Source organism: Cricetulus griseus (assembly GCF_003668045.3).
Source record: "Cricetulus griseus strain 17A/GY chromosome 1 unlocalized genomic scaffold, alternate assembly CriGri-PICRH-1.0 chr1_1, whole genome shotgun sequence".
Classification (NCBI taxonomy): Eukaryota; Metazoa; Chordata; class Mammalia; order Rodentia; family Cricetidae; genus Cricetulus; species Cricetulus griseus.
The window spans coordinates 21,300,208-21,313,171 of NW_023276807.1; the positions used below are offsets into that span (position 1 = coordinate 21,300,208).

The 12,964-nt window shown below is 38.1% G+C and overlaps 1 protein-coding gene across 1 annotated transcript in view; it reads left to right on the forward strand.

Moving 5' to 3' along the window:
• The window catches only part of Adgrb3 (adhesion G protein-coupled receptor B3), a 697,729-nt gene that overhangs the window by 666,207 nt on the left and 18,558 nt on the right, over positions 1–12,964 (forward strand). The window contains exon 27 of the mRNA XM_027392824.2: positions 3,407–4,050. Coding sequence (XP_027248625.2) covers positions 3,407–4,050 — 644 coding nt within the window. The remainder of the gene's footprint in view (positions 1–3,406; positions 4,051–12,964) is intronic.

A 12,964-nucleotide genomic window follows, 5' to 3' on the forward strand; every position in this document is an offset into this window, starting at 1 on the left:
ATCAAGTATTATTTAGTTCAATCTGAGTGCGGTTTGCCTTCAGATTTAACAGCCATGTGTCATCATTCATTTCTAATAGCATCTTCCAAGGCCTGGGGCTGAAAATAGCCCCCAATTTGTCAATAAATTTAAATTATAGTATACACATATATGCATACGCATCCAGCTTCCATCACAGTTGGCTATTTATTTGTATTAATGTGGTCAACATTCACACACGATTTATGCTTCAGTACAAGTGTCAACTTGTCATCTAAGATGCCCAAAGTATTTTAGAGGTGCTGTCAAGGAGTCTCCTAAGATTATGTAAAAGTTATGCTTCTGGTATGCTTTTATAGAAAAAAAAAAACTTCTGCCTTTATCTCTGTACACTGGCATCTTAACTTCTTTCAGAATAACATCTATCTGAGATTGTGTAGACATTGAATATTTGATATAGTACCTTCTAAGTCTCCATCCAAACTGTCTACCAAGGAGTAAAATGTCATGGCAACTATTGTAGAGCTGGCAGTGCTGGGAAAGGCACCCACTTCCTACCTTCCAGACTCCCTTATGTATTGTTTTCAGATTCAATGCAGAGCCATTAAAATCTGTGCAAATGTCAGATCATATTTCTTGCCATAATCACAATCACATAGGAAACTAATCTTGTATTCTTGAATTCAGTCAAAACACTCTGGATGGGTATGGTCTCAGCAGTCTTCAGCTAGCTGCTATGATTTGGCTATGATTTGGCAACCCTTGGTGGGCCTGTAAGGGGAGTAAGAATTAGCTATTCCTATAGCAAAAATCGTATCCATCTTCTATGATCGCAAAAATTCACAAACCACGGTGCAAGTTTCCCCACTTATACAATACAATTTGGCTGTATTGGGAGGCTTGAACTTATTTTAATGGTTAGGTGTCGATTTAATTCTTAATCATCCATCCTCAATTTACCTTCCTTGCTTCCTTCATGTATTCCTTAGAATTCTTGACAGAGGGAAAAATAAGAACAGACACTTTTGTCTTTTCTTTAACAGCTATTCAGAGCAAACCAGTGCTTGTCAAAGTGTGGTACCCAAACAAGCAGTGCACCACCTGCCACTTCCTATAAATGCAGTTTTGAAGACCTACCTAGACCTTCTAGCCCAGTATCTGTGGGCCTGGCACACAATAACCAGGGTTTTAGAAGCCATTCAAGTCACTGTGATGCATTGTGAGTGCTGAGAACTTCCATGTCAGACCTCCTTCCCAGAGCTGCAGTTCCCAGCCCTTCAGAATGTACAATGTTGTCTTTTGTGCCCTGGAGTCTTGGTAACACTGTGTTATTAAGAAACAATTTGGTGGCCCACGCCTTTAATCCCAGGACTTGGGAGGCAGAGGCAGGAGGATCTCTGTGAGTTCGAGACCAACCTGGTCTACAAGAGCTAGTTCCAGGACAGCCTCCAAAGCCACAGAGAAACCCTGTCTCGAAAAACAAAAAAAAAAAAAACAACAAAAAAAAGGAAACAATTTACAATGTGTTTATCCTCTGTTTTCATTTTTGGCCAACGACCTTTTCAGTTGAGTTCATCAGCACATCCCTCAGAATTTTTCAAGAGAATTCTGTATATGTTGATTCTACTAAAGTCTCAGTTCCTGGGCTCTGAGCAGTCTGTTCTAAACTTTGAAACCTCTTCTAAAGATGCTGGAGCGCACATCTGTTTATGCTAACTCTTGATGTTGCTTTCTGTGTGGTTTGGTTTTTGTTTTCACAACTCAATTGATTTATCTGCAAGGTCCTACTGCAACACTGTTGTCATGGGTAGGAGGTTTATATTCAAAGTTTGTTTCCATTTTAAGCAAATAAAGAAGCAGGCTCATCTCTCACATACTGTGGACATTACTTCGTAAAAATACTTGGATCTCTAATACTTAATATAGAGAGAACATATTGTAAAAATCTAAATGTATCTCGCATCCACATCCAGATTATGAAATCAAATACTCATTACTAAGGTTTCTTTCAGAGTTTACAACCCATTAATAAAGGTAAGAAAACATCTATGTATCCCTACTATAATACAATGGGTACTCATAATGTGTCTTTAAATTTTAGTGCTTTGGATTTTGGATTAATTTTTGCGTGAAGTTAGTAACTAAAATTATGCTGTGAATTTTCAAATGCTTTAAATGTTGTTTTAATTTCAACTATTATTTAATTTGTCAATAAACTTCACAATTATTTCTTAATGTTTCATTCACAATTATTTCTAGAAATTGCAATGTATTACTGCTCTCTTAGTACCTTAAGAGGTTTAGATTTTACTTTATTCTTGTTTTTGCTTTTACAAAGTGTAGGTAGCCAAGGCTGCCAGCCTCCTGGTGCTGTGATTACACACTACCACCATGTCAGATTTAGAAATAACATTTTAAAGCTTTATCTTTTCTTATTTTTTACAAACAAAAATGTAAAACATAAAAAGTTTACAACCACATTGTTGATTCATAAAATATATATATGAATATTTAACATGATGTTATGGTCTAGGAAACAAAGAGGCAATAATACAAGAATAGACACAGCATCTCTAAAGATAACAGGTATTGTATGAGTGGTTTGTACTTTGGAATAGTTTAATGGCTTCATTTCCTCAAAGTAGCAAAACTAGGAGATAATCATAATCTCCTAGTTTTCAACTTCTGTGCTAATTCATAGTTATGATTCTGTTGAAAACTTGGACAATAATGAGCAAAATTCAGCCTCTGAAAATGTTCATGCCTTCAGACACAAGTTAGCTATTCATGATGAAGTTTTCTACTGTAGTTTCTTTGCTTTGTGGCCATCCTACACCAGTTTTATTTTCAGACAGTCTCACTATGTAGCTTTGACTGTCTGGAAACTCACTATGTAGACCAGGCTGGCCTTGAACTCACAGATACCTGTCTTATCTCTACCTCCCAAGTACTGGGATTAAAGGCATGCACCACCACACTCAGCCATCAAGAAACTGTTTTAATGAACAGTCATTCTAGAAAACTTTAGAAGAAAGGCCTATAGGAAAATTAACAAATTTGTGTGAACAAAAACTATATTTTTATGGAAATGCTTTGAAGTACATTGATGGACAAATCTTCTCTGGCAATCTACTCTTTGCCTTAAAATTAATGCAGAATTTTTTTCAGGGTAAGACACAGAGAGTTTTTGAAAGCCAGTTAATCAGCTTTCAGATATACTTTATCTATGCTCATGATCTATGGCAGTGTCACAGAATCAATAACAATTCAGTAATCTGGACTGTGAAGAAACAAATGCAAATAATTTGTTAAAAGAGTATTTTTCTTTAGCTTTATTAAGAGAGTGTTTAGTAGAAAGATAAATAATAGCAAATAACAATAAAAATAAACAATTTCTTTATATTAACTATCATGGTCTTATTTGCAGTGCTTCATAAGGATATTGGCCCTTGCCGAGCAGCAACAATCACAGGAACGCTCTCCAGGATCTCCCTAAACGACGATGAGGAAGAAAAGGGAACAAATCCTGAAGGGCTAAGCTATTCAACATTGCCTGGAAATGTCATTTCCAAAGTCATCATCCAACAGCCCACAGGCCTGCACATGCCCATGAGTATGAATGAGCTGAGCAGTCAATGTCTGAAAAAAGAGAACACTGAATTGCGGAGAACTGTGTACTTATGCACGGATGACAACTTAAGAGGGGCTGATATGGACATAGTCCACCCTCAGGAAAGAATGATGAAAAGTGACTATATTGTGATGCCTAGAAGTTCTGTAAATACCCAGCCATCAATGAAAGAGGAAAGCAAAATGAATATTGGCATGGAAACCTTGCCGCATGAAAGGCTATTGCACTACAAAGTGAATCCTGAATTCAATATGAATCCCCCTGTAATGGACCAGTTCAATATGAACTTAGATCAGCATCTTGCACCCCAGGAACATATGCAGAATTTGCCCTTTGAGCCTCGCACAGCAGTGAAGAATTTCATGGCCTCTGAACTGGATGATAATGCAGGACTGTCAAGAAGCGAGACCGGATCAACGATATCTATGAGTTCTCTAGAGGTGAGTCATAAGAGGTTAACTAGTCCCTTGATATTTGAGGAGCATTCAGGCTGATCCATGTAATGTTGGCTTTAGGAGGATCTGTGTTAATTTGGACAGAGTTTCTGATGTGTACATTTAAGATTCTGGACCTAAAGTTTTTCTAGTGGTACATGAGAATCTCCTGGTTCAAGATGTTCTTTAAAAGTAGAGTCCAGTGTGGTTAAAATGATACTAATCAGTCTTAATTCTCTCATAATGGGACTCCCATGGAACATTCATGAAGAAAATACAGAGGCTTCTCCTGAGGTTTTACTGATAGAATAGGACACTTTCAAATATAAATTAGTAACTGGATGGTGTTGCAAATTCAAAGCTAGAACTAATTTTTTTTTTCTATAAGGCCATCTGTTATTATAAAATTAAAATGTTTCTGTGGATGGTGCCATTACACTGATTATAAACATTATTATCATGTCAGATCAATATGATTCAGAATAAATGTTTTGTTCCTAATTCTATAGAGAAGTGACTATTAAAAGTATTGGTTTTTAAGTGTTAACTATCCCAAGTATATATTCTAAGCATACTAATACTCGGGACTAAGAGCCAGGCAATGGCCTTGGCCCTGATTAATCCAAGTATATATTCTAAGCATACTAAGACTTGGGACTAAGAGCCAGACAATGGCCTTTGCCCTGCATAAGGTCATCAATAGTAAGAAGGTGTCAGTGAGGTAGAGGATTACTAACAATTACCATCGTTAATACTGTATTAGAATTACACAAATGAGATACACAGAATCAGTATCTAATTTTCTAATGGCATATCCCATTGCTCTGGTGCTGATTTGTATGAATCTTATATCTTGAAGTCTTGCTATAAACCCACTACTAAGATACACAGTCTATATAAAAAACACTAGTATTCTTATTCATGATATGTGTGTTTATGTATACATATATCTCTCATTGTTTTAATTATATTATTGCATAAGTCATTATTTAGGGAAAAGTGACGGTAATTGGTTGCATGGCCTTTCCATGAGAATTATTCTGATAATGTATATTCTAAGGTGCAAAAGTCCCCCAAAGCCATACCTTTCACTCTGTCTAAATTAAAATGGATCATGAAATGTAGATAGTTCTAGTTTTTTCAAGTAGAACAAGAAAACTCTAGACCAAAACCAGAATATATTTCTAGAAGACAGTTTCGAATCAGCCTCAACTAGAAGAGTGTTTCAACACAAATCCAAGACCTGTTCTCAGAATCAAAGGTGCAGATAGGGATGGCAAAGCAAATTCTTTTCTAGAGTTTCTGTCTGTCATACCTTCTGGACAAAAGCATCCATTTTCTTAACTAGTAGACTTGTTGTGTTACCCCAATCATAACTTTATATCACAGATATTAACTTCTCTACTACAATAATGACCACATAAGCTGCAAAATGTTCATGCAAAATTGCAGAGAGTTTTAAGAGGATTGAGTAAGAATGTATATGAGGATATAACATCAAAAGTAATCAAGATAATGTGGGCATTTTTTCTATGCAATGACATTTATACAATGACTATTTTTAAAATTACTAAATAAATTTGAATGGAATTGCACTAAAATAATTTAGGTGTTGTGAAATGCTTTAAATTTATCATCTACAACCTAACTAGGGTTGAAATTATGCAGCTTTTGTGTACTTAAACAATAGAATTTTAAGCATATATATATATATACATACATAATGTGCATATATATGTATATATAATATATATATATGACAAAAGATCCACATTTCAATGACTTAGAGATCACAGAACTTATATTTTGAAAAGAAAGGAAATTTAGAATAAAATTTAGTTCTCTATTCATTCTTTAAAAGAGTTTAACTGTAACTGCTCAGGTGACCTTTTAGGGAATGAATGAGAATATGTAGATGGTAGCGTGAATAATAAAAATTAGCATTTTTATAGAATTTTTCATTAGCAGGTCCTCAAATCACCTTAAAAACATGAATTAATTAGTCTTCACATCAGTTAGATAAGTTGTTATAATCTTCAAAGTGAAAGCATCTGCTCAAGGAGACACAGCAAGTTTCTAAGCGATAAAGCCATCAGGTCTTTGGCCCCTCCAAATGAAACAAGAGGTTAAATATGCAGGAACATACATCCTGGAAAGGCTGGTGCAGCAAAAGATGACAAGCTGTTGCTCGATCTATTCATAGATATAATGTAAAGTTGTGACATTAACTCAGGAGTTTTCCTCCAAAAGAGGTGACAAGAAACAAGAGAAGGGCAAATGCTGCTAGTTGATAGCACAGAATTCGGTAGTCATGAGAACGCAGCACACAAGAAAATATACAAGTTGAAGGAGAAAATGAAGAAAGCCAAAGAGAAGTGAGTGGGTGAGTGGGTGGAAGCATTTATTCATGTTAGCAAGAAGCAACAAAGAAAGGAGGAGGCTCCAACCGTTGCTGCACCATCAGAAAAGACTCCAGCTTCCATGGGAGTTTGTTCTCCTAACCCCTAATTACTGGGTGTAAATGTTTAAGACATTCATGGAGTTCCTTGGCACAAAAGTGTATTCAGAGATTCTCCATGCCCATTATTACATTGTGCCTTTATTTCTGCTACATAGTGCTGCCCTAACTGTGGTCATTCCCAAAATGAATCTGTTAGACAACTTTCAAAATTTTTAGAATTTGTGTTTTAAAACTTGTAACATTAAGTTTTCATAAGTGATCTAGCCCAAGATGTCCCTTAACTACCTCACTTAAGGAGAAGATAAAATGGCCTTCAGCACTCTAAATATTCACCTGCAGTCAGCTAAATATATCGAGTGTTTGATGTGCACTTGTATATGGACGGACAAAGAAAGATAAATGATGACAGGCATGAATCATGATCCTACGCACTTGGTTAAATTTTAGAAGGTAGTGCTTTAGATTTATTGTCTGAAGATTATAAGCGCATTACTATTTATAAGAAGACAACTCAGTTCCGGATGACAGAACTGCTACAGTCATGATTCCACAGCAGCTGTGATTGACCACACAAGACCTATATAAGATAAAGCCAGTCCACATTTTAGCACGGAGGGCCTCATAAGCCCTGAGCCCTAGCTGAGGAGCTATAGGCAGATGATGGCTTCTAGGGGAGCTTAGAGAATCAGTTTTCTTTAAGGATGTGCCCCTCATGAGTTGACCCTGATCCGGTGGATGGTCCCACACCCGTTGAGTATATGGGTAGCCCAAATCGGACTCAGTGGGCTATTAAAGAGAGAAGATATGAAGTTGGGAGGGACTGAACAGTGAGGCCCTGGGAGGAGTTACAGAGAGGAGTGCAAAGGGAACATGATGCAAATACATTTTATGAATTTCTCAAATAATCAATTAAAACATTACATTTTTAAAAGGAAGGTCAGAACAACTTCTGGATTATAGTGCTTCCTATTGGTTTATTTTTCTGAAATTTTGTGTATGCGTTCTTGCCAGTTAAATTGGCCAGCATTTGCTCTGAGTCTGAAAAATTGACAATTTATTGAACAGCTTGCTCTTCATCTGTTTAGTCATGACCCACTCTTTTCCCTGATCGCTCAGGGTTAGCATGGCTCGTACGTCACTGATTTCTTGCTGGATTCAGCCAACAGGAAGCACTGGCCAACGTCTGAGTTTGAGGGGGAAATGAAAACAGAGGAGAGCTCCACACTGTTCCTGCTTTTTACATTCAGTTTGTGCCACAGCTCCCATACACTTGCTGCTTTTTCTCCCAGGTGCCCCACTCCCAGGATAAAGACCCCCTGTCATCTGCCTATGGCCATCCATCTTAGGGGTCTGTTGACTTCTTTTGCTAATCCATTGGTCACCTCGTGGTTCCCTTTGTGGCTTCTCAGCTTCCCTGTCACTTGAGTTCTAAAGGAACATGTTCTACTGTAAATGCAAAAGTGGTTTCTGTTGCTTTCCTGTCAAGTCTTGCTTTAGTGCCACTTATCGACAAAACATTTGCATAATGGGAAAATTTGTAAAGTACATTACAGCATTATGTTATTACATACAGAAAGTTTTGCTCCTCTAGTTTCTCTGACTGCTTCTAAACATAAAGGTATCTAGCTACCTGGATAAGATCTCAGATAAGCCTCACTGCATTTGTAAATGGGTGGAATGGTTTTCCCCCGGGATATAGAATACAGAACACTTAGCTTATGGTTATCAAAAATAAAATATTTTAGTGATAATGTCACTTCACAGTGGCTGTCACACCATCTCGTGGCTGATGTGAGGATCAAATTACATGAAAACCTTTTGAAGATTGTAAGGAGCACTTCAAATGTAAGGCTGTGTTATGACAATGTCACCAGTGTCACACTCTGAATGTCTGTAAAGAAGCTTGAGCCTAAGTGGATGTTCAGAAATTTAGACAGAATGTTATATGGCCTCACTTGGGAACCAGGAGGTACTGTCTCAAACAGAAACAGTATAAAACTGGCTATGTGCAGAAACCATAGTTAAGTTTTCTGTATTTTCTTCTCATGTTGATCTGGTAAAAGGAAAATTTCCCCATCTTTTTTTGCTCTGTTTTTGCTCCTGGATTATACAATCTTATCTTTTATGCAGGCATACAAACAAAATTAGATTGAATAAAAGTCATTTCAGAAAATTAATTATTCCCAGACTTCATTGCCGCAGCTAATTTTAATGGATTTGTTATCAAAGCTTTCTTCCTGTGAGTGAGTCCATAGCTCACCCTGTAATAGAAACTTTTAATAGCATTCATATTGCCATTCATTAGTCAATGGAATTCATTACTTGCTGTGAATCGTCTAGTGTCTTGTCCAGTTTAATTTTCAGTGACACAAATAATGACATATTTCCTCTGAGAAATTGTTCATCATTTTACAAGAGTTGCATGTGAAGGCCACTCTAGGCATATATGTACTAAATGGTCCTCTTAGCCTGATGCCATGACACATTTTCTCAACTTTTAAATCATCTCAAAGAATTTCTCCCTTCTATCAGCAAAAAATATGCCTTCCTAATAAATTGTCTTGATTCTTTCAGCTGCCAATCAGTCTAATTTGATTGGTTTTCTTTGTCTATTTAGGTCACTTGGTTATCCAAATTCTCCCAGGGTATCGCTTAAAACAGACCAATAAAACAACAGTCACATTAGTTTTAGTTCTGTGGCTGTCATATTATACTCCTTTGATCATTCACTAATAATTTTGCAACTGCAAACTGTGGTGACATATCCCCTGCTAAATGCTAAGGCTGTGCAGCTAATTGAGAGAGGTCTAAGGAGGTGGTCACATAGGTGACAAAGAGGGGACAGACAGAGATACCATTCAGAGATCCAAAATAGGCCAAGTGGATTTAATATGGAAGATGAAGGATATGAGTAAAGGAGGAACAATTCTAAACCTTTGTCTTGGTTGACCAGTTATTAGTGTTGGCTGTGATGAGAAAGACCATGAGCAAAAGGATGTTTGCATATTGAAAGACGGCATTAAAACCTATGGCATAAGTCATGTAATCCAGGAGAGCATATAGAGTGAACTGATCTCAGGAGCTCCACATTCAGAAAGAATGGGCATAGGAAATAGCCAGCACAGGAGGTTTCTAAAAGAGCCACAGTGAGTGAAAGAAGAAAAAGGGAGAAAGAAAAAGCTGAGAGCTGACGAGAGCTTTAATGAGGAAGTGATTAACTTTCTACAGCTTCTGAGAGTCCAGTGAGATGAGGGTGGAAAATTGACCTTGCTGTTTGTCCAAATGGAGCTCATTAGAGTTCTTTGACAAGAATTTTAATGGAGTGTTAAGAGCATAATGCAGTTGGGATGAGTTCTAAGTGGCGGATTGCAGAAATGAAACTGCATCGCAAAGAAGGATGGGCTTCAAGTTACTTGGAAATGAAGGCTGTATAAGCAGAGAGATTTGTGTTTGCACAAAATATTTAACACCACATTGGCTCAATTTAATTTTACATGTAGTATTTGTTTAAATTATCAAATTATTTGTTTAAAAAAAGGGCATGTGGCTTGAACACTTTGTCAGTCCTCTTTGTTTAGATATATGGTCAGAGATGAGGGCATGGGTCAGTCAGGAAAGAGCTTGCATTGTGAGAATGACAACTTCATGTCAGCCCTCACTAACCCACTTGAAAAAAGCCAGGCACAGTGTCACAGGTTTATAACACTGGGAAGGAAGAAAACAAGCAAACCAGGGATGGACAGTACCTGGGGGATACCTGAGGTCTCCTAGCCTACACACACATGCATACACACACAGGAACATGTGTACACACATGTGAACATACATGCAAAACAAGAAAACACAATCAGTATTTCTAACCACTTTCTTGGCATTCTACAAGGCACAGAAGAACATTTTAATAAACATGGAAGTGAGTCACAGTCTCAGCAAACTTCAGCCTCAAAAGACTTTCTGAACATTGTATGTGTATGTACATAGGGTAGAAACACACACAAGCAAAATGGGTTGGGATTCTTCTGGTTTCCCCCTGGTACTACTAATGTGTCAGGGTCTGACGCATAGGACAAACTGAACTTTTCTGTAGCAAGTGTTGCATCTGTTTGTTGTTGTAGCATTGCTCATAATTGGTCTATTAGGAAGATATTACATTTTTGTTTTGATTTGTTTTTACCCAACACAGATTTTCTGTGAAATAAGCATCATCATATTGACATTTTTCCCCTTCTTCTTCAAAATACAATTGGCCTGGAAAAGTTAATCCATTTGACCTTGCTTTATGCTTCCAAAGCATTTCCATCCCACTGTTATGATTCATGTCTGCTGGGGTCATCTAGTAGGACTCTTGTTCAATTTCCAAGCAGTATACAAAATATCTCAGACATCTTGTTTGTCAAATACTATTTTTTTTATATCTGAGCTAGTCAGACCTCACATGGAAAATGTTGGACTAAGAGTCAGACCTGAGTTTTCCCCACAGTCCTGGGTGAGTTGGTCAAACTACCGGCTCTGGTTACATTCATTCATAAAATGACATCATTTTCCAACCATTCCACAGAGAGGTTAGCATTTTCAACTGTGAAATCACTTTGTAAGATGCACAAGGTTGAAACACTCAGTATTGTGGCAAAGTGAATAGCCATACACACCTTTATTTTCTTTGGATTTTCAATACCTGACACATTTCTGGTACTACCTGGTCTTGAAACCCCCTGATTTATTTTGTAACCATCCTCACCACACTCCACCACCACCAGGTTTTGATTAAAATCTGTGTGATTCATTTGCTCATCCCTTCATCTAATCTTGCAGACTGCCAGACCTGCTATGCCCTTGGTTTGCATTTAATTTTAATGAAATTAAATAGGAGACAAAGGAGAAAGGGAGCGCTATTTGTGGGAATATCCATTTTCTTTTCCGTGCTGCACATTGACATAGGTGGCATTGGTATTCTGAGTTGGAATCTGTTGCTAGGGCTCTTCAGGTTCCCATCTTTTCCTATAGCTCCTACAACATGGAACCTTTTGCAGCATGTGTGCAACGAAATCTCCAGTTCCTAGGCAGCGCTGCCTTGTGATCCAAAACAAATGCAGTAACATATGGCCGTTTTCACCTTTGGCAACAGAGAGCCCCTCAGTGGGTGCAGCAGAAGGCCCTCTCCTTCTAGCTGACTGAACCTCTTCTGGAAGATTCCACTGGTTCATTTTCAGAAGGAATGTGAAGCTCGTGACTAATGTTTTATAGTGTTCGCTTTTAACTAAGTTTTGCTTACACACAGACACACACACACACACACACACACACACACACACACACACACACACACACACACACACACACACACACACACACACACACACACACACACACACACACACACACACACACACACACACACACACACACACACACACACACACACACACACAGCCTTGCTGAATCACACTGCCAAAAAGACCAAGAATCCATAGGAGAGAATGTAAGCCCTGACATTCAGTCTAGCAGATTGTCGCAAAGAGCAGAGCAGAGCTGATTTGTTTAGAAGTGTTCTCACACTTTTTCCTCTTCCAAGGTTGCCACCAGCACGATGGTGGCATGCTATTGGGGGCAAGGAGGAAATGAGAGAACATCATGACTAAGTTTCCACATCAATAAGGCGTTCCCTTTCTTTCTACGCTCTCCTAGATATCCCTTCAAAAGCGGATTCCCCGTGCTCAGCAGATTCGCCACAATTCTGTCAGCACTGTCCCGGGTTCTTCCTTTAGTCGTTCTGTCTGCTGACACATGTTCCTAGGATAGGCTGCACAGGAGCTTCTGCCTTTATAGTGACAATTTTAGCTCTAGCTGCAGAAAATCGAATTTCATGAGTGCTTTTTTGTCTTTCCTGGTGAACACAGTCATAATAGCGACTAGATCTGCCATAAATCTGCAGTGTGACTGAACCCTGTGAAGCTAGTGACTTGAAGGGTATGGGTATTGAGCCAGAAGTAGGGAAAAATCAAACCAGAATCGGTCCAAAAGGTTTGCATGTCTCCCTTATGTTTCTTCCCCACCCCCTCTAAGGGGGAATGAGGAGGAGGCGGGGTGTCCACTTAAAGGAAAAACACGGCAGAGTTTGCTTTGTTCTTTAAAAATGCAGAGATATTTTTATATACATTTACAGGCCTCTCCCTATACACCTCATCCATTTTAAGGATCAGTGGCTGCCTGGAGCAGATGCTAAAAATGCTACCCCCATATTAATATCATGAAAGCCACATCTTCACATGAGCTTGCATTCATTTTGTCTTAATCATATTTCCTGATTTTATCAAGCCCACTGCCTAATTACTTTATTTCATCAAAGCTTATGTATCTATAACTAGATTTGGATGTCTTTTAACAGATTTAGAGTCAGAGACAGGCACTGTGAGGCACTGTGTTGGTGTGTAGAATATCGTGGTTTGGGAGAATAGGAAT